The following is a 23,165-nucleotide window of genomic DNA, read 5'->3' on the forward strand; positions in this document are numbered from 1 at the left end:
AAAAGAATGGCCACCGATTTCTGTGGGGAAAAACGGAAACCATTTCTGTCTGCCCATGTTGCTAGTTTGTTTATTGTTAGCTGTATTTGTCGTTCGCATGTTGATATGCTCGAGGATGTGCAAGCTATTTCGAGATCATCTACATAGAAAGAATACATAACGGATCTTGGAATTATTTTCCTGATAGAATTTATTTTTACAATGAAGGGTGTTGTGCTCAAAATACATCCCTGAGGTACTCCATTTGCCTGGATAAAATTCCTTGAAAGAGTTGAGCCAAGGCAGACATGAAATGTACGGTTAGACAAGAAGTCCTTCAGGCAGTTCAACATCCTGCCGCGGATGCCCAGTTCAGCGAGGTTCTGAATGATGCCGAACCTCCACGTTGTATCATATGCCCTCTCCAAATTGAAGAAGACAGATAGACAGTGTTGCCTGTGTATAAAAGCTTCATGAACAGTATTTTCAAGACGGACAAGGTGGTCGGTGGTGGAGCAAGCCTTTTTAAAACCGCATTGATGGACATCCAGGAGCTCCCGGTCTTCTAACACAAATGTTAGTCTGATATTCAATAGACTTTCAAAGGACTTTGCTAGTCAGCTAGTCAGAGCTATGGGCCTATAGCTGCTAGGAAGGGTGGATGGTTTTCCGGGTTTTAATTATGGAACAATAATGACCATCTTCCAGGCTTCGAGAAGTTTCCCCGATACCCAAACTTTGTTAAAAAAATTTAAAAGTGCCTCCACAGCCAGTTCAGAGAAATGAGCTAACATATGATAATGTATTTCGTCTGGGCCAGGTGCAGTTTGCTCACCAGCGGACAGTACTCTATTAATTTCCTGAACTGTAAGTTATTATAGGGTTCATTTGTACCGCCACTTGTCGGCAGTCTTTGTCTTTCAGCTGTGTTTTTGTATTTCAGGAATGATTCTGAATAGTGAGATGAACTGGAGACCGCAGAAAAATATTCACCCAGAATATCTGCCTGTTCTTCTATATTTGTCTGTATGCCAGGGTCAGAGAGAAATGGAACCGTGAATGGGGAGTAGCTGCCATTTATCTTTTTTACCATCTCCCACATCTGTTTTGATGTGATTGTGCTATTTATTGAGGACACGTAACCTTGCCATTAAATTTTTTCTGCATTACGGTGAATATACCGGGCTTTTGCTCTGAATTTTTTGAACTTGATGAAATTTTCCTGCGTTGGGTACCTACGAAAAATTCCCCAGGATTTGTTTTGTCACCTTTTTGCGTCTCGGCATTCTTGTGTGTACCAAATTTTGTGATTCTCTTTTACTACTCCTGACGACTGAGGAATTGCCAGGCGTGCAGCAGTTAAAATACAGTTGGTGATAGCTTCATTCAGTTTGTCTATGCTTAAATCATCTGAAACTATTTTATCTAAGCTGGCCCTTTCTTTAAAAAGTGCCCAGTCGGCTAAATGTAACTTCCACCGTCGTGGTTTTGTTGGGATGACTTGTGGTGGAGAGGTTAGGCTGATTAATATAGGCAGGTGATCGCTGCCGTATGGGTTGTCAATGACATACCATTTAAAATAGCTAAAAACAGAGGGTGAACCAAAAAACAAATCTATGGAACTCTTTTTTCCCGTGCTCGGAGAGCAGTATGTACTTTTGCCTGTGTTTAGGAGGCAAACATTATTACTTAAAATAAAATCTTCTAAAATACGGCCTCTTGCATCAGTGTGTGCACTTCCCCAAAAACCGGAGTGGGCGTTAAAATCACCAACTAGCAGGTACGGCTCTGGTAGCTGTTCTAAAAGGGTTTCTAAATCATTAAGCGTTACTGTTAGGTGTGGCTCAAGATATATATTGCATATTGTGATCATCTTAAAATGAATGACAGGGACGGCAACAGCTTCGTATTTGGTTTTAAGTTTGATTTCTTGGGTTGCAACACCAGTCTTAATTACAATAGCAACACCTCCAGACAGTCTACTTGCGTGTTCTCGGTCAGAGCGAAAGACATTGTACTTGTTTAAAATGTTTTTTTGTTTGGGACCTAAGTTGGTCTCCTGTAAGCATAAAGCCACCGGGGACAGTGTGTTTAACAGTTTTTTTATGTCACAGTAGTCATTTATTCGTCCTCGGCAGTTCCACTGCATAAGGAACGCCATGTTTGATAAGTGTAGTTAGAAAATTAGGATGCTGGTTTTCGGGGTGCCAATACTGGGGTTTTTTCTTTTTTTTTTCGCTTCAGGGAGCTGTGCTTCTGCTTCAGCAGAGGTGAGTTTTGTGTTATGTCCATTGCCTCACTAGAGGCTCTGGATTTCAGCGGTGAACCTGCGGGTGTACGATTTGTGGGCTTCTCTCGACTGGGGGAAGCCTTGCGAGCGGCCGACCGAGAGGCCGGCGCGCCTTTGTTCAGAGGTGGCAGAGCAGCCTTCGCTGCGTCTGCCGGGGGCGGGAGTGGCCCTGCCTCAGGCTTTGCCTGGGCGGTGGCCGAGGCCTGGTGTGGTGTGCCGCCCCTGCGCACCACATCGGTGAAAGTTGTTTTTGCTTTGAATTGAAATGTTGATGAGTGTCTTTTGCGTGCCTCTTGATAAGTTATGTTTTCCTTGGTCTTGATAGTTATGATTTCTTTCTCTTTCTTCCAGGTCGGACATGATATAGAGTACGCGGGGTGATCCCCTTCACAGTTCGCGCACTGTGGTGCAGCGGTACAGTCCACAGATTCATGAGCATTTGATGAACATTTGGCACATGTTTGGCGGCCACGACAGCTCTGAGAGCCATGGCCGAATCTTTGACATTTGAAACATCGTCTCGGATTTGGAATGTATGGTCTTACAGTTATTCTAAGATAGCCTACTTATATGGATTCGGGGAGTTGGCTGGAGGCAAAGGTCAGGACTATGTGTTTTGTAGGTATTTCCTTGTCGTCTTTTCAGATTTTTATACGATGAACTTCGGTGACATTCTGGTCTTTCAGACCATCCAACATCTCTTCTTCAGAAAGGTTCAGGAAATCGTGCGTAGATATTACTCCTTTGACTGTGTTTAGTTACGGTTACCCGGACGTCTCCAAAGGACACTAAGGTTGGGAGTTTCGAGTATTGTGCTTTGTCTCAGATTTGGAGGAGTAGGTCGCCACTGGCTAGCTTCGTCACCATGTAGCCAAGGCCCAGGGTGTAAGTCAGAGATTTTGATACTATGAATGGGGACATTTTTCGAGCTGGTTGATCTGGATCTTCACTATGTATGACATGATACTTGGGGAAATGTTCGTTTGTTTTTTGGAAGCATTGGGAAGTTATGTCCTCGGTCTGCACTCTTTTTGGAGTGCGATCATTTTCTGAGAGAGGTGGAGCCATAAAGTGCGTTTAATGCTCGGTCATGATGCCAGCCACCCACCATGGAGCCCAGCGAGGGGACAAGACAGGAACTCGCAAGCAAGTCCTGCCCACGCCAGCTGTACACCTCAACTATAACCTAATACGACATTACCAAGGTAGGTTAGCCACACAAGGTTAACCCTTGCCACCTACAAAAACTTGAAGTGAACAGAAGATACAAGAAGACAGGACAGGTGTGAAAGAAGAGGGTAAAGAAAAAGCATTTAGAGGGAGAAGACAGAAAAAGGCGACTGCCAATTTCCCCTGGGTGGGTCAGGCCGGAGATGCCGTCAATGTGAAGCAGAGGCCAAAGAGGTGTGTTGCCTCTGCCGGGGGGCCTTAAAGGTCCAAACACCCGGCATCGGCTCAACCCCCAAGATCCCCCTTTCCCCGGACACGACTAAGCCGCGCACGGCTACATGCGGGAGGGTCCAACCCTCGTGTGCTCGGGTACGTGGTGTCACAACACACCAAACGCCTGCTGACGCAGACGCCCCTGCGGAGTAGATAACTGTTGGCCAATTAGGGTTACAGAATGGGTAGCAAGAGAAGGGAAACGCAATCGAGGACGACAGAAGACTAGGTGGAACGATGAAATTAGGAAATTCACGGGCGCTAGTTGGAATCAGTTGGCACAGGACAGGGGTAATTGGAGATCGGAGGAAGAGGCCTTTGTCCTGCAGTGGACATAAAACAGGCTGATGATGATAATGATGACTTTGACAAAGCGATGTGTTAAATTGCTCAAATTTGTGCAGTGAATTAGTACAGTAGACTGGACATCAGTGATTAAGGAGGACTGTGCAGAAAAGGCTTTTGCATCTTTCTTGGAAACAATAGCTAAGAGTATAGAAAACTGCACCACTTGCACTACTGTGACGAAGCAAAATGGTTGTTCACAAATTACACAACAGTTTCTTGGAAGTTAGTATATATCTGCCAACCTTAACCTTCAAAATAAATTAAAGTTGCTGCCTTGTAACCTTAAAGGCGTGCTTTCAGAAATATTCTCCAAAGCTATCTTCATTATTAAGGTGTGATAACCGCAATTATTACCAAGATCTTATTGTAAAAAAACACAAGCAATATGACATGTTGCTGGAAAATTATTGAAGAGCTTCTGAACAAAAATGATTGCTCAGAGACCACAATAAAAATAAAGCTAGGCAACGAAATGTATGCTGATCCTGATAGAATAGATAATGCATTCAGTGAACATTTTTGCACATATACAGATACGAAGCAAGCGGCATGTCCTTTACCTGATATACCGCAGTGCAGTCATTCTTTTTATCTGCATTCGACAACTGTCAGTTTTGGCACTAATCATTAACAAATTGTTATCTGCAGGGGCGCTTCCAAATTGCCTTAAAGCTGGTAGAATAGTTCCTGTTTTCAAAAAAGGTGATCATACTTCAGTAGGGAGTTAAAGGCCAACTTGTATCCCTTTTTTTGGTAAAGTGATTGAAAAGCTATTCCACACTTAATTAATGTGCTACTTAAAGAAATTTAACCTTTTGTCTCCTCAGCAATTTGAATTTCACCTAGGATATTCAACTCTACTGGCACTTACTACTTTAACTGAAGAAATAAAGCAAGCTATTGACAGAGGCCTAATTGTGAGATCTGTATTTATCGACCTGATGAAGGCCTTCGATGCCATAACCCATCGAATACTTGTTAAGTTCGAATCATTCCGCATATCTGGTCCTCCACTAAATTTTATTAGAAACTACTTCAGTAACCGGTCTCAAATGATACAGGTTAATGGCCATCTCTCATCATTCAAGCTAATTAACATAGGAGTCCCACAGGGATCAATTTTAGGCCCACTTTTACTTTCTAATGTTTATTAATGACCTATCCACTATTCTTGCTAAGACCAAGTGCATAATTTATGCTGATGACATGACCATCTTTACATCCAGTAAATCAGTTGCCACGCTCCAGTCTAACCTTAACACCAACTTGAACAATATTACTTCATGGTGCCAATATAATAATCTTCAGATTAATCCCACTAAAACCACTTTTATTCCATGCCCAGCAAATTTCAATCAATGTCACACCTTCTGTTCACATTGGTGATTACATCATACAGGTTTCAAATGAAGTGCAGTTTTTTGGCATCATTTTAGATACTGAACTAAAATTTCATGGACACACCCAATCACTCGTGAATAAGATTGCATATGGCATCTACATAATCATCAAGACAAGAACTTATTTTCCACCTCACCTTGTACAATTTTTGTATTTTGCTTATACGTTTTCATAACCATCTTTCGTATTGTGTATCGTCGTGGGCCAATACGTATTTTACGCATAGTGAACGTCTGCAGTGACTTCAGAGCCAAGCTACGAGACTAATGACTTTCAGCACATTTGATTTGTCCTGAAGGTGACTGTTCCCTAAACTTAACATTCTCCCTTTACAACAATTATTCCGTCAGAAACTACCCATATATGCATATAGGCTCATCACACACCACACCTACGTCGAATGTAGTGTATTGATCCTGAACACATTAGTGATGACAGCAGTACCCTGTTTGTTAGTACCGAGCTTGTTTAGAAATGGCTATGCTTACCAGGACTTTGCTGCTACAGACTTTGTAGAAGCCTTGAGAAAATGCCTCAAAGCAGTGTTTGACTGATGTGTTGAGGACAAAGTCCACGTAGAGATCCACATACTCCTGCCTGCAGTACAACGTAAAATTTCCTATAAGAGACTTGCAAAGCGCAATGCTATACTGCTACTATTTCCCACAAAATGAAAAAAAAAATAGTCATGGCTAACATGAACTACCACCATAACATACAACTATCACTGTTTGCATTAAATTTGTTTAAATTCTTGGCAAGACCTAGGACATCCAGCATAGTTTGTCTAATAATTTACAGAGAATCTTATGAAACAAGTTTCATTCTGTACACTACCGGTATTAACATTCTGCATAAGGCCCAGTGTTACTTAAATGATTCTTCTCAATACAGTTGAACCTTGATAAAACAAGCATTGATATAATAAATTATCAAATATAATGAAGTAAATATAAAATTTAGCTTATAACAAATACTGAATATAACGAAGGTACGCAGTGAACCACCATTAACTCGAAGCTGTTTGAAAAAATTTCAAGATAAGTGAAATCATGAAAATAGAAGCCCGCTGGTTGCACATAGGCCACATGTAACCTTTCTAAAAAGCCACTAGTATAATACTCTCGGTCTCTTTCACATCTATTGGCACCAGATACAGTCGCACCTACAGGCAACAGCATTACTGGCACAGCACCAAGATAGAATGTTTGGCAGTCAAGACGATTGATCCAAATGCAATATTTGAAGCCAGTCATCTGGGCATAACCAGTTTCAGACATCCAAAAAGCTGATGCTGCTACTTTCTGCATCTGAATGAATTCTGAACAATTTCACTTTGAAATCTGAAACTGAACTGTGTTAGAGTGCAATTGTCATGGCTTTAGCAAACACTTATGAATGACACAGCCCTTAAGCCTTATCAAGCATCCTTATCAAGCCACGATCTCGCTGAATCGCTGTGGGGCTGCTCACTCACATGCTGGCTTCTTTTGGGTGCAGCATGTGGGCTGATCACACCAGCTCAAAAGCCTATATCATCCTGCTCAAGGTCACAATTAATACTGTCACCATACTAAAAGACTTCACCTCCCAGCTCACCACTGCTGCGCGAGGCCACACAGAACAAAGTGACAGCGAGCAGCTGAGCAAGTGTGCATGAGTGGTGATAGATGGAGAAGAGGGGGGGGGGGGTGGTACTATTAGGGAGCACTACCCATTGCAGCATCTGGCTCAGCTGGCAAGCTGTCACTTTGTTCTGTGTGGCCTCGCGCAGCAGTGGTGGGTATGGTCACAGTATTAATTGTGACCTTGAGCAGGATGATATGGGCTTTTGAGCTTTTAGAGCGCAGCTATTAATGGCCCGTTCCTGCAGCGAGCGGGGGCATCAGCGGCATAACCGAGTGAAGGAGTACAAAAGCACAAAGATGAGAAAGCAAACGTGGAGCGGCAGATGAAAGACGCGACTGGTGAACGGCAGACACCAATGAGAGCGGCCCCTTCAGTGACGTGCACCAGGGAAACTGGTTTTATGCAGACCCACCCGACCGCTCGATGCATACTCATATCAAGCCTCAGCCAGACCGCTAGTTTTGTACGATTGTCTGCTCGCATCAGCTCTCGCTTGCACTTGTTTGGTTTGCTTGGTTTGGTCACGTTCGCATTTGTTTCAGTTGTCATGGTTTGCAATTGTTCTGCAATCTGATTGCACAATGCGAATTGTGTAGTACTTTCTGGAAGCCAAGTGCCACCAGCGTTTACACTGGAACCTTTGATGAGTCATGCATAAAAGCCAACACACTTGAACCAAGATCAGATTTTCAATGATTGCCGATTCTGCTACATGTCTCTCAAATTCTTTGCCTCAATATATTGCAAAACAAAAACACATATAGAGCTGTGCCCAAATTTCCCATTAGGGAGTATCATAATCGTCAGTGAATTCTTTTCCTGGTATGTTCAAAGTCGAAACTAGAGCCCAGTATAAAGCTTTTCGAGATAAGAGGTGAAGAACACAACTAAATTTTTCAATTCAATTGGGTTGATACCACAGCCAGAAAAAAATTTAAGACTTCACCAATGTTTCGAGATATCAGAGTTTGAGTTAACAAGGGTTTACTGTATTTTAATGTTGGTTGTGACTTCATTATAACGAGGTTCAACAATATAACACAATAAGCTTCCTCAAGCTCAATTTTACACACACAAACAAAAGAATAAGAAAGAAAAAAGAAATACTTGCATTACATTGCGCAAATACGCAATTGCTACGAATGGGTGGAAGTCTGATTTTCTCTTTATTCAAATACGCTCAATGTAGAAATTATGAGATCATTCTTTTATTGGTTTCTAGCCAAAGTTCTCCCCACGATGGGCGGCAGGCGAAATTCCGCCTACTCCCCCCAAGCTTTACTGCCAACCCTTTTGAAGGGTGACTCAGCAATTAGAGTGGTCAGTTTGATCAAAGCTTCCAATTTCTTTTAAAAATTTTTCATAATATTCAGGTTTTCCTTTATCATGTGGGGAAATATAAGAATGAAGTCTCAAGTCAAAGTTGAGAAAGTGGCACTTTTCAAGTGTGCTGTTGGCTAAAATTGGACAGAAAATCAGGCTTCCAGAGATGCCGTCACACCGAAGATCATGAAATTAGCCATCCTAGTGCGGCTTTTCGTTGACGCAATGCTGTGATCTTGGTACCATCTCAAAAAGGAGAGATTGGAGCTTCAAACAGCGACAACATTGTATTTCCCCATGCAACATTAAACGCAGAACAAGCAAGCAAGAAAGAGTAACTCTGGCGTTGAGATCAGCACTGACAAGATGGTGAATTCAACAATCTGATTAATTTGACAATGCGGAGAATAGCCCAGCTGGTAACATTTGGCGATCCTGGTAGGCTGGGTCAAAGGCTCACATTTCTTTTGATAATGTGTCCACAATGCAAAAATGTCGAATATACCATTCAAAATGGTACAGAAAATATAGAAAGTTTATTTGCGTGTGTATACCCCCCCCCCGCCGCCCCCTCCAATTCGTCGTTGCAAGATGTCCACCACTCAAAAGCTTCTGGGGGAGGGACTCTTGTTCTAGCAAAAATTACAAGGTACTATTTTCTTGGTATTCTCAGACAGGAGCCATGAACATAGCACCCACATGGACATACATTACTGGGATCTACAGTAAATTCTCTGGTCAGGCATGCAAGCAAAATAAACAGAGTCTTTTGAATGCTTTAATCTCAAACCTGGCTAGAGTACCAGAAGTACATCCGTACTTCTACCAACCAGAGGGAGCAAGTGATCGAAATTGGAGCCAGTGATAAAGTCATCAGGTAAAAATGATGAATTGGAGCCTCCAAGTGTATTTTGTTCACAAGAGGCAGACAAGAAGTTGCCGTTTGCTATGTACCAAGTAAACAAACCCTTGACTGCCTAAGGAAACATCTTTTCATGCCTGAAATTAGAATTCAGAAATTTTATCTACTTGAAATTGTACAACATATAGTTTATGCTATACAGCTTTTCATTGTTTATATGTACTGCACAATCACAACACAGTGCAACCCCAGCCATAGCGACTGCATTTCGATGGGGACGAAATGCGAAGACACCTGTGTACTTGGCTTTAGGTGCACATTAAAGAACCCCAGGTGGTCTAAATTTCTGGAGTTCCCCACTATGGCGTGCCTCATGATCAGATTGTGGTTTTGGCATGTAAAATACCATAATTTAATTTTAAAAACAGAGTGCAATTTCGACTGTTGTAAACATGTAAACAAGCAAGCACAGCTACTCATTGTGGTTTGTCAAGTGGGTGCCAACATGAGCTCACAATATTCCAGCATGCACTATGGCAACACACGGGAAGCCCTTGTTGGGAAGTGCAGCAGTGAAATATATTGTCACATTGTAGTGATCATGAAGAAAACAGTCACAAAACTGTGAATGACAGAATTAACTTTTTATTAAGCGAACCTGCGACCACTAAAGCAAGTTACAGTCAAAGCACAACGATAGCAGCAAACACAGTCAGCGATCAGCGAAATCTGATGCGGGGCAAGCGCGTTGGCTTTTATATATGAGTCATCGAAAGTTCGAGAATAGTCGCTGGTGCCCGCATGTCTTCCAGAAAGCACTACACAATTGATGTTGTGCATACAATCAGATTACACAAGGTTCGGTGACAATAGAAAATGGATAGAATCCTCTATAATATTCGAGAAACTACTGATACATGCAGGTGCATCCTGCACTGAGCAATAACGTTTAAATAACGTTTGTTAGCTGATGAAAAAGCGGTCACCCAAGAAACAAACAAGCACATACACATGTCAATGCCCCCCTTTTAAAAAGCATCATCCCGATGCTACAAACATAACTGGAGAGCGAAAAAATAAAACACGCTTAGCAAAGAAAAAGGAACAAAGAAACAGAGCCCCAAAGTTTGTCAGTACTGGTAGAATGGTTTATTCTGCATACCAAGGACTATTTCAGGTCGTGAGCAGCAGCGTTGTGACAGCATAATGCCATCTGGCACTACCTCAAAGTCCAGTACGCCAATTCGTCAGATGATCTTGTAGGGTCTGAAGTAGCATCGCAGAAGTTTCCAAGACCTCATCGACGTATTGGGGTCCAAGCCAAAACACGGTCACCAGGCTGGTACTCCACGTATCGTCGTTGGAGATTGTAGTGCTCGCTGTCGGTCTTCTGCTGATTCTTGATAAATGGGCGGGCAAGCTGTCAGGCTTCTTCGACACAGTGGAGATAGGTGGCGACGTCGAGATTCTCTTTGTCAGTGACGTGCGGCAGCATGGCGTCAAGAGTCGTCGTCGGGTTTCTTCCGTAAAGCAGCTTGAATGGCGTGATCTGCATTGTTTCTTGCACAGCCATGTTATAAGCGAAGGTTACATACAGAAGGACAGCGTCCTGTGTCTTGTGTTCGACATCGACGCACGTTGCCTACATGTCGGCAAGGGTCTTGTTTAGCCTCTCCTAAGACCATTCGTCTGCTGGTGGTAGGCAGTTGTCTACCTGTGGCAGTGTTGCAAAATCACTTGCGTGAGCTCCGTTGTAAAAGCCGTTCCTCGGTCGGTGATGAACACTTACGGGGCAATATGTTGTAGCAATATATTCTTGATAATGAATTTTGCCGCATCAGCCACACTGCCTTTAGGCTGGGCTTTTGTTCCGACATAGTGGGTAAGGTAGTCGGTAGCCACGACAATCCACTTATTTTCGGATGTTGACGTCAGAAATGGCCCCAATAAGTCCATCCCGATTGGCTGTAGCAGTCCTGCTGGTCTTGTTGGGAATGTCTTGCATCGCTGAGTCTCGGTATGTGCTGACGTAATGGGTGACATCAGTGGTAAGATGTGGCCAGTAGTAATTCTCTTGTATCCTTGCGAGCGTATGGAAAAATCCAAGGCGCCCGGCAGTCTGATCATCATGCAGGGCATGCAGGATTTCTGGCTGCAATGCTACAGGCACAATGAGAAGGTGGTTTACGCGGACGGGGGTGAAGTTCTTTTTTACAAGGACGTCATTTTGCAGGCAAAACGAAGACAACCCTCGCCTGAATGCCCTAGGGACAACTGCAGTGTTGCCTTCCAAATACTCAACGAGGCTTTTTAGTTCCGGGTCTGCTTATCGTTGTTCAACGAAGTCTTCCACGCTTATTGTTCCTAGGAAGGCATCATCATCTTTGTCGTCTTGCAGTGGCAAGTCAATGGGGGCATGTGATAGGCAGTCAGCATCAAAGTGCTTGCGTCCACATTTGTAGATGACCGTGATGTCAAATTCCTGGAGTGTGAGGCTCCAACGTGCAAGGCATCTTGAAGGGTTCTTTAACCCTTTCAGGGTCAATGACATAAATATACGGCGCCGTGAAAAAGTCCAAAATGGTCGATGCTGTATATTTATGGCGCCATCTGTACGCTTAAAAAGCACGCCAATTTCCAAATTTTTTCTTTCCTGGCATGTACTGCCACTGTGTGGGAATACAGGGAATTTCTTTCTCACGCCTCCCTCTCTCCGTTTCTGTTGCATGGTTTGTTTTAGAGCTAGTTTGCTCCGGCGCGTCTACATACTACCGCTCGCACATTGGCATGCGGGCGGGCGGCAGTTTGGGTTTTGTGCTGCGAGTCGTTTTGGCTTCTTGCGATCGCAAAACTGGTGGCTATGTTATTACTGATTGCTCAAAGGACGGTCGCCTGTTTCTCACTAGTTTAGTGCTCACAGGGGTGAGCACAGGAAGGATGCTGCTGTGCATGCATTTCCTTTTCTTTTTTGGGGGGGGAGACTTGCAATATCCAACTGCCTCTGGTTGGCAATAAGATGAAGATTAGCGGAAGTCTGTCACATGTTTTGCTTTTTTGACAGGCACACAACCACACAGTTTTCTTGGGTGCGCTCACTTACGCAGTTCGATTAGGCTATGGACGTAAATATTAGTGTAAGAGCAGGAACATTTGAGACTTGGGAGCGAGAGAGAGAGAGAGAAGGGGGGGAGGCAAAGGAAAGACAGGGAAGTTAACTGGACATTGTCTCCGGTTGGCTACCCTGTACTGGGGGAGGGACAAAGGGATGTGATAGGTGAGAGACAGAAAAGGATAAAAAAAAAGAACACACACACACGTACACATGATACACATGAACTGTTTCTGTGGGCACTGTCACGCAGCTCGCAAAGATGTTCCTAGTGTTACGCAGTGTCACCGTACAATCCTACGTCACACAGTGTACAGTCACAATTTGTCAGAAAGTCCCGAGTCTTTAAGTACCACAGCAGCGCCTGCATAGCGGATCGCGCTGATGTTCGCATAGGCCAGTTTCCAAGGATGTTGTTTTCTGTCATTGGGCACTTGTCCAGTTTGTCTGGGGTGGCTGAGAGGACTGCTCTTTGCGGGTTGAAACGAGGGCACTCACAAAGAAGGTGCACGACTGTTTCACTGCACCCGCAAAAGTCACAGAGTGGGCTGTTGACCATTCCGGTAAGAAAGGAGTACACATTCGAAAATGCTACTTCAAGCCATAGATTGACTAGAAGGGTGCAGTTACGTTGTGGAAGCTCGGGCAGAATACGGAGCTGTAGATTAGGGTCTAGGGTATGAAGGCGTGTACTTGTGAACTCGGATGAATAACATTGAGCTAATGTCAGGTCACGTGCAAGTGCGGAAAGTTTTTTCGCTGAGTCGGCTCTTGAAAGAGGAATGGCAATACAGTTGATGCCGTCATGGGCAGATCGGGCAGCTACGCCTGCTCGATCATTGCCATGTATGCCACAGTGACTAGGCAACTACTGATATATTATATTGTGTCCTTCGTCAACTATGCGATGGTGGACTTTTCTGATCTCTGCAACGAGCTGCTCATGTGATCCATGGCGCAGTGCTGAGAGTACACTCTGTAGGGCTGCCTTGGAATCACAGAAGATTGACCATGCATGGGGTGGTTCCTCCTGAATGAAATGAAGAGCCGCACGCAGGGCGACCAGCTCAGCAGCTATCGTTGATGATACATGTGACGTTTTCAGCTGTATTTTGACGGATCTTGTTGGTATCACCACAGCAGCAGCTGAACTTGCAGGTGTGACTAAGCCATCGATTTAAGCGTGTACGCAGCCACTGTGCACCTCATGTAAAAGTCCTAATGTGGCCTGCTGCAGGGCAAATGACAGCATGTTAGCTTTCTTCATGATTCCTGGGATGGTGAAGCATATATCAGGTCTGTGCAGGCACTATAAAGGTGAGGATGGCTTTGCTGCAGGCATGTATTTCGATGGCAATGAGGTACAATTGCCAACAATTATAAGACTGAAAGTTGCGTGTGGCCTTTCTACAGGTAGAGTGGCAAGATGGTGAGAAGGTAGTCGGGCAACATACCAAATATGCGCCCTGAAAGAGTCGGTTGCCAAGTAGGTCGATATTGGGTGATCTCGAGCCATGACAATCGTTATTGCAGTAGACACACACCTCGGAAGACCAAGACACGTCCTTAGGGCTTGACCTTGTAGTCCCTGGAGTATGTGCAGGTTTGTTTTGCAGGTGTTACCAAGCACAGGGAGGCTGTATCTTGTGAAACCGAGGAACAAGGCACTACAAAGCTGCAGCATTGACCGCACCGATGTGCCCCATGACTTTCCACCGAGAAATTTGAGGAGATGTATGATTGTCACTAACCTCTTCTTTAGGTATAAATTGTGCGGGCTCCATGATAGGTCGTGGTCAATGAATACCCCTAAAAGGCGGTGTTTCCATGAGTTTGCAACTGTTTGCCCATTGACACTTACAGAGTAACACTTCACTGCCTTCGGAGTGAATGTAACAAGGCAGAATTTTTCTGAAGACAGCTCTAAGTTCTGTTTTCGCAAGCACAGTGATGTTAAGGTAGCTGCCTTTTGTAGCCATGCTTGTGCCTGCAGTTGTGTTACAGCAGACACCCAAATGCAGATGTCGTCGACATAGATTGATACTTGAACTGTGTTGGGCAAGCATCCGACTAAGCCAATGAGCACTAGGTTGAATAGCGTCGGGCTCAACACTCCACTCCACGGAATGTTTGGTGTTGAGTCGTGACACCATCCTTGGTCCTTGGTCATCACCATCCTTGGTCAAATAACTGCACAGCCACTGAAAAGTGTGGCCACTGATTCCGGCTTCAATCAGAGCCTCTATAAAGGCATAATGTGCTATATTATCATAGGCGCCTTTTATGTCAACGAATAATGCCACAGTGAGCCGTTTCAGACATTTTTGATGCTGAACAAATGTGACCAAATCGATTACATTATCTATGGATGAGCGCCCATGCCAGAAGCCAGCCATAGCATCTGGGTACACGTAATTTTCCAGGTACCATTCCAGGTGCGTCAAAATCATTATTTTCATTATTTTCCCTATGCAACTGGCCAGAGCGATGGGGCAGTACGATGACAAATCTAACAATGATTTAACAGGTTTGAGAAGTGGAACCACCAGGTTTGAGAAGCGGCTGCATTTCCATTCATGTGGAACCGAACCGTTGCACCAAGACTCGTTGTAATGGTTTAGCAGCAGGAGTCGTGCTTTCTGTACAGGATTGGCAAGCGCCGCATAGGTAACGCCGTCCGGCCCAGGTGACGAGGAGCGCCTGCAAGTCGCCAGTGCCGCTTCAAGCTCCTCCACCGAAAACATTACATCCATGCGGGAATCTCGTGGCACAGGAGTGGCACATGGTGTAAGTGCGCATTGGAGCTGCAAGCTGACAAGCCTTGAGCAAGATTCTTCAGCAATGTCAATTTCTCTGCGACCTTGGTGCAAAGCGAGGGATTTGAAAGGAACACGCTGTTGCGGTGATACGCGAAGTCCACGCACGGTTCTCCATATCTGAGATAATCACTGACGTGGATCTAACGACTCACAGAAACGTTTCCATCTTTGAGATTGTAGTGTATCAATGCAGCGTTAAATCTTATTTTGCATCCGCCTTGCCTGTCCGAGATTATGGATGGATTTAGTTCTCCTGTATCTTCTTTCAGCCAGCCAACCAATTGCTCGTAGTCACTGCAGTTCGGCTTCAAATTCTTCCTATTTCGGGAAAGGCTGAAAACCGCGCATAGTTTCTTGCGTGGCTTTTTGAATTTCAGGTTCCAGATTTTAATGGTTCCCTTGCTGACATACTTCCTCCATGTGCGACCGAAACGCCGACTAGTCAATTCGCCGAAGGTTCGTGGAGGAGCACTTATATACTCCCTTGATCTTTAGTTATGTGGGAATATGGTCACTTCCATGTGATTCGATGTCTGGAAACCACTGCACGTTTCTTTCAAGACGCCGAGAAAGCAGGCTCAAGTCTAGGCAGTTGCTGTAGGTAAGGACCCGTAAGTATGTTGGACTACCATCGTTGAGACATTAAAGGTCGTATTGTGTGGCAAAGGATGCTAGTCTCCTTCCCCTGGAGTCCATCTTCAAACTCCCTAAAAGTGCATGGTGAGCACTAAAATCTCCGGTGAGAATCGTAGGGCCGGGTGTCGCTGATAGCATGTCTTGCAGTCGTTTAGAGTTGAAGCCACTTGAAGGAGCAATGTAAACAGCGACAAATGTGAACGTAAGCTTCTTCGTTTTTACAATTAAACAAACGTACAGGTTGTCGTCGTGAGGCGGGACTGGGTGCAACACCTATGTCAGATCACATCTAATATATTCAATGACCTTGCTCACATCACCACAGGTAGAGGACATGAATGCCTCATAGCCAGAAATGCGTATAACATTCTGCACGTTCGGTGCACAAATTGCAAGGATGGGAAAACGGTTTTCGAAGACAAAGTGTCTAAAATCTGAAATTCTCAATTTGAGACCACGGGCATTCCACTGCAATAGAGATGCCTTCTTGACTTCCTTGTGGAAGGGCAACAAGGGGTGGGCCATGGTGCTATGCGATGCTTTCAAGTACTGGAGTCAGTGCATCCAGCACTTGCAGTGTGCTATGAGCAGACGGAGTGTCCATGTTTGTCAATAGTAGACGCATGACATTCGTGAGCAACTTGAGCATAGCAATCACTTGTGAATCCTTGTCTCGCAATTGGTCAACTGAAGCGACATTTGACTTTAAGTGGCGAGTCATGTGCTGTGGCTCTGGCACATGGCGTGTCTTCGGCAGTGCTGGCCACACCTCATTTGAGACTTGTGAAATATTCTCGTGTGCGCATATTCTAAGCCTTGAACTATAACAATGCATCAAATTTTTAATTCTTATAAGTTTATTTCATTTTTTTATTGTTGTTATTCATGAATAAAGAGTACATATATACCAACGCAAAATATTTTTTTCTCACTTTACGGTCACCCTAGAAAAATTACGGTAAATTTCTTCGAAGTAGGTCCCTCAGAAGAATTGGAATCTGCAATAAAAAAATTCGACCCTGGGCGGTCACATATGGCGAAAGAAATCGACCCTGAATGGGTTATATTTGACAGCCAACACAAGGCATGGTGGTCGCTTATGACTTTGAAGGGCCTGCCTTAAAGGCAAGGACAGAATTTCGTGGCAGCCAAAATGATGAGAAGGCATTCTTTTTCTGTCGTAGAATCATTGGCTTCTGCTTTTGACAGCGACCGACTAGCATAAGCAATGACCCCTTGAAATCTGTCATTCCCCTGGACAAGGACAGTGCCAAGGCCTAGGCTACTTGCATCAGTGTGGATTTCGGTGTCGGTGTCTTCATCGAAATGTGCGAGTACTAGTGGTGACTGCAGGCATCATTTAAGCTCTTCGAATGTTTCGATTTGAGGTGTTTCCCACTTAAACTCAATGTCTGATTTCGTGAGAAAGGTCAGTGGCTGGGCAATGCGCAAGAAGTTCTTGACAAAGTGCCTGTAATAGGCACACAAGCCAAGAAATCTGCGCACTCCTTTCTTGTCTGTGGGCTGTGGAAATTTAGCAATGGCAGATGTCTTCTGCGGATCAGGGTGGACTCCAGATTTGCTGATGATGTGGCCCAAGGAACAGAAGCTCATTGTAAGCGAAGCAGCACTGTTCCAGCTTCAGAGTGAACCTTGATGACTTGATGGCCTCCAGTACTGTTCCAAGGCACCTAAATGTTAAAGTTATCGGGTTTTACGTGCCAAAACCACGATCTGATTATGAGGCACGCCGTAGTGGGGGAATCTGGAAATTTCTACCACCTGGGGTTCTTTAACATGCACCTTCCAAGATGCCTAAGGTGATCGTCAAAATTCTCAGCGAAGACGAGGACGTCATTCAAGTAGGCGAGACAGGTCTGCCACTTCAACCCTGCTAACACTATGTCCATCATGTGCTAAAGTGTTGCAGCTGTCGAGCACAGTTCAAATGGCATGACCTTGAACTCGTAGAGGCTGTCGGGCGTGATGACAGGGGTCTTCTCAAGATCCTTCTTGTCAACTTCTATTTGCTAGTAGCCAGTCTTGAGACCCATCAACAAGAAGTACTTAGCATTCAAGAGCCGATCCAATGCATCGTCTATGCGTGGGAGGGAGTATATGTCTTCCTTTGCAATCTCGTTCAACCTATGATAATTGACGCAGAAACGCAGGGTTCTGTCCTTTTTCTTCACCAAGAGTACAGTAGTTGCCCATGGGCTATTCGACGGCTGGATGTCATCGCGCAGCATTTCATCGACTTGCTGTCTTATAGCTTCACATTCTCACGTCAAAACTCTATAAGGGCTCACGCGAAGTGGTCGAGCGGATTCTTCGGTTATTATGTGATGACTTGCAACTGGCATTTGTCGAATACACAATGATGTCAAAAAGCAGTCTTCGTATCATCGGAGCAGACCTTAAGCTGTTGCTGCTTACTCACGGGAAGACATGGATTTATGTCGGAGACTGGTTCCAAAACTTTGACTGCTGAGGTAAATACAACAGAAATGGAGACGATAAATCGCTGGTTTCCACAACTTCCTCGATGTATGTTATTGCTGTACGCTTGTTGATGTGTTTTAACTCGTGGCTGAAGTTTATCAGCATCACTTTTGGTTTTCCTCGGTGTAGTTGAGCGATACCTCTTGCGACGCAAATTATACCTCTTGATACCTCTTGATACCTCTTGATACCTCTTGCGCCGTCTATTATGCCTTCTACGTCTGCAAGTATTTTGGTGCCGACGGAAATGACAATGCTGGAGCTAGGCGGGATGCTGACTTGGTTTTCAAGTACTCTCAAGGAAATCCTCTCCAGCAGCAATGCATGGTCTGTGGACAGCGTTATCAACTTCGGCTTTAGGTCAATGACTGTGCCGTGTTGATTCAAAAAGTCCATGCCGAGAATTAAATCACGTGAGCACATTTGAAGGATAACGAAGGTCGAAGTGTAAGTCCGGTCATGCACTGTAAGTCTTGCTGTGCAGGTTCCAGTCAGCGTTGTAACGTGTCCTCCAGCTGTCCGCATATGAGAGCCGTCCCGTGCAGTCTGACTTTTTTCAGTTTGGCAGCGAAGGGTCCACTGATGATGAGTAGTTGGCTCCTGCGTCTACTAGAGCGATGACGGTGTGGCCATCAAGAAGCATGTAAAGGTCGGTGGTTCTTTATCTTGCATTGCAATCGGGTTGTGGCATTGCATCACGGCTGCATTGTGTTGTTCTGTAGCTGGTACGTCTCATCGTCAGGTCTTCTTTTGTCAGCATACCCTTGGCTCCGAGGCTTCACCGGGATGGTGGCTTGTCATTCCTAGCTCGTCGAGATATATCTTGAAGCAGCGGCGGCGGCAGCGGAGGATCTTCAATACTTTGACGTACAGCAACTGCACCTCTAACAGTTGCTGCATTTAATTTTCCGAATATGGGCTTATAGACCGGCCACGAGCTGGTCCTGTGTACAGTCAGCGCTGCGGTGACAAGTAGCTTACTGGTGCCAGGGAACACAAAGAACGTCAGGGTCTCCACTGTGTTGTGGCGATGTAGTCGGCGATATCACGAGGCTGTTCACTAAGCTGTGGACGCGGCGCATTGATGGCGAAGCCTCGCAGTCCCAAGTTGCAGTATGGGCACCGGCAATATACGTGGGCTGCTTTGCAGTGGTAGCAGAGTGGGTGGTGGTCTGGAGAGCGCCATGCATCTGTCTTCCTTGGGTAGCTGTGATGGGTGACAGGAAGGTGAGCTGGTGGCTGCAGCGGCGAACAACGGAACTGCGGCGTTACCAGGCCCTGACGTGGGCAAGGGGGAGGGCGGAGCATTGCAGCGGGCTAGGGCGGCATAGGTCATCGTTTTCAGCCAAGGCCACGGTGATTTGGGTACTCCAAGTGACGCTGAATTTCCTCTTGGACGATGTAAGCAATGGATACTACTTGAGGCTCCGTCCAAGAGAACATCCTGCACAGTTCTTCACGTACGACAGTTCTAATGGTCTCTGGAAGCTTCTTGGAGCCTAGTGCCTGAATTTCGCTCTTTGGTGAAAGCACTTGGAGGTTGTATTGGTGGGTGCGCATTTCTAGCGTCTTCTTTGCCTCTGCCGAAAACTCTGTTACGGTCTTCGGGACATTGCAGATCAGCCCTGTGAAAAGTTCTTGCTTTATGCCCTGCATCAGGAAGCGGACTTTTTTCGCCTCAGTCATTTCCGGGTCGGCCTGTCGGAAAAGACAAGTCATCTTTTCCGTGAAGATGGCGGTGGTCTGATTGAGCAGTTGCCCTCGGCTTTCCCGCCAAGCATGTACTCGCTCTTTGTGCACGACGCTCGTGAAGGTTTGTAGGGAGCCGCGACAAAATAGGTCCCACAATGTTAAGGTGGTTTCTCAATTCTCGAACCACGACCTCGCGCCATCTTTCAATGAGAAGATGATGTGGTGCACCTTGTCGTCGCTGTTCCAATTGTTAAAGGTAGCAACCCTCTCATACGTTTCCAGCCAGTTTTCTGGGTCTTCAAATGGTTATCCGCGGAAGGTCGGTGGCTCTCTGGGCTGTTGCAACACAATGGGCGATGCTGGGGCTGCCAGTGTGGCTGTTGACTTGGCCACAATCTTTCTGGTCATCTCAGGTAGAAGTCCGTGCTCCGGGGACAGGTTTTGTAGCCTGCAGCTTGCTTAATGGTCCAGGGCACACTGGTGTTGTCTTCGGTGTGTAGGGTTGACAGGGGAGTCTGGTAAATGAATGCAAAAGCACCTCCACCAGATGCCACGTTGTAATGACAATGAAGAAAATAGTTGCAAAAGTGTGAATGACAAAAGTAACTTTTTAATGGACGAACCTGTGCCCATAAAGGCAAGTTACACTCAAAGCACAATGACAGCGGCAAACACAGTTGGCATCATCGAAATCTGATCTGTGGGGCAAGCGCATCGGCTTTTATACATGAGTTATCGCAGGTTCCAGAATAATCAGTGGTGCCTGCGTGTCTTCCAGAAAGTACTGCACAATTTGCGTTGCGCATACAATCAGATTACACAAGGTTCAGTGACAAGAGACAACGGACAGTACCATCAATAACCTTCGAGAAACTTCCTATACATGTAGGCACACCCTGTGCTGAGCGATAATGTTTAAACTTTGTTAGGCGGTGAAAAACCGGTCACCCAAGAAAGATATTTAAACAAGTACACATGTCAATATCCTTCATTATGCAATGGTGATAGTATATATTTGGCCATCGTTCCTATTAACCATAGCTTTTATAAGTAGAAATTTATAGTGCAACCTGATTTCTGACACCAAGCAGCCCACCAAGTGCCGAGAGGTTGGGCTGTATCCTGTGTGGCGTGTACCAAGGTGCTTACTCACCTATTTTCTCTCGTGACCTTAATATGGCTGCCACCTTTCTTGAGCTCATGACTAAGCGTGTGACCGTAGTGCTCTACTGATACCTATAGGAAAAAAAAAGGTAGTCAGAACTGCGACATCAAGAAAAAAATCTGAGAAGCAAGGAGGAAAAACAAGCAGATAAGTAAACAGCAAATCAAGCTCACAAGGCACTTAGAAGGAAGAGAACTGAATCTAGGAACATTATGTGCACTACAAAATTACAAACTGTACCCTGTACGCTGACTTGTAATATGCGACTTTGCTAATAATATAACAATATGTGACTTTACTGGTAAGGCAAATATAGACAAAGAACATGTACAAAGTGATGTTTTCTATTCTACAATAGTCTACCACATCAGACATCAAACCAAACTGATTGTATAGCCTCAATTCTAATTAATGGCACAGGAACTTTAGGTTGATCTGGCACCGAATGTCATAACAAGGCATTTAATTTTCCGTTATCTTTTGTTAACAGCTATCATGCCACATGGTGAACCCCAACAATAATGCGAGTGCACGAGCCAATGAAAAAGGGCAAGAATAATTGAAAAATTATATAGATTGTTAACGGATACGAGCCCTGAAAAAAAAATGAATAAACTTTGCACAATGCCCAACACTTTAATTTCAATGCAACCCAAATTCTTGAACACCTACAAATTTGCAAGAAAGAACATGACCATGACCATGACCATGAACCATGCATTGTAAAATTCTGTATAAAATTCAAAATTTTTCATTAGTCCCCTTAGGGTGCACAATATAATTGAATAAATGATGCCAAGTAATAATAAAGTCCTATATATTTTACAAAACCTCAGAAAGTAGCACCATTGTCCAAAGATGCATTCCCAAAACTAGCTAAAATATATGCAGTGGTGTTAGCTTTTCCAACAACAAGCTAAGGCTTTTGTAACACTAACTGGTACACCAGAGTATTTGGTTAGAAATTCATTTCAAAACCAATGCAACTTATGATTTCTGCTAAGCAAATATTACCTTACTACTGCCAGACTTTAATTCTGTAATAGTAACATGTACTCTAAAGTGCATACTTAAAAGCTTTAGCGTAATTTCTTGATTACCTATTTCAACATTGCGATTTGTCATAAAAGTAATGTCCCCCTCTTAAAGTATGATCCACTCAAAGAGGCCAAATTGCACAACATCCTAGAGGCAATTAAAAAAAAATACTTTCCGAAACACATGTATGACGATGCATGCAGAAAAGAGAGAGAGATAGAGAAATATGCAGCCAGTTTTTAAATGAAGCAGCACACCAAGAAATTAATAAAGCTCAAGAATACAGAGTACTTTAGTCAACCAGAAAGCTTAATGACTCAAGTACTGAATGAAGTAAATCCACAAGACGACCACATCTTGCAGATTTGCTATATGATAGATGTGAATTCACAAAATTTTTTGGCCTAGTGCGCTGTGTACAATTGTTTAATATTTTTCGTGCCCTAAATGCTCTTCCATGCCATTCTAAATGATATGATATACAAGTCCCAACCACTGGATGTAACATCATGACAAGGCAACAACCCATTTGGGTTTCTGTTAGGGCTAGGAGCCAAGTTCCAGCTAGTAGAGTGCAAGTTGGCATTCCACTTGCACCATCTTGCCCTCTGTGTACTTCTCCAGGTCCCCAAGCATCACCTGCGCCACAACCACTGTCTGCAATCTTCAGCCCCATGAAGCTTCCTTACTGTTGCACCAGTATGATGGATACATGCACAATACTTTGAGCCAGGTTTACAAGCAGCATAATGGTAAGCACTGAAAGTTGTTGCTAGCGGTGATGACCGGAAACAAAAGCAATGAACAGCAATGCACCATAACCATTCTGACAATGCCATGGCGCCTGAGAACATTTCAGATAGTATTTAAGTACAATTTTACAGTTTTCAGGATTGTGCTGTTTGGACGTTCTGGGGACGCTCAACTTT

General features: G+C 44.4%; 1 protein-coding gene across 6 annotated transcripts in view; it reads right to left on the minus strand.

Moving 5' to 3' along the window:
* The window catches only part of Herc4 (HECT and RLD domain containing E3 ubiquitin ligase 4), a 283,320-nt gene that overhangs the window by 43,595 nt on the left and 216,560 nt on the right, over positions 1–23,165 (minus strand). For all 6 annotated transcript variants that reach the window (XM_065439437.1, XM_065439436.1, XM_065439434.1 and 3 more), the window contains 2 exons: positions 21,187–21,269; positions 5,950–6,058 (listed from right to left, as the gene is read on the minus strand). In XM_065439437.1, the coding sequence (XP_065295509.1) occupies positions 5,950–6,058; positions 21,187–21,269 (192 nt within the window). The remainder of the gene's footprint in view (positions 1–5,949; positions 6,059–21,186; positions 21,270–23,165) is intronic.

The sequence above is a fragment of the Dermacentor albipictus genome, chromosome 1 (assembly GCF_038994185.2).
Source record: "Dermacentor albipictus isolate Rhodes 1998 colony chromosome 1, USDA_Dalb.pri_finalv2, whole genome shotgun sequence".
Lineage (NCBI taxonomy): Eukaryota > Metazoa > Arthropoda > Arachnida > Ixodida > Ixodidae > Dermacentor > Dermacentor albipictus.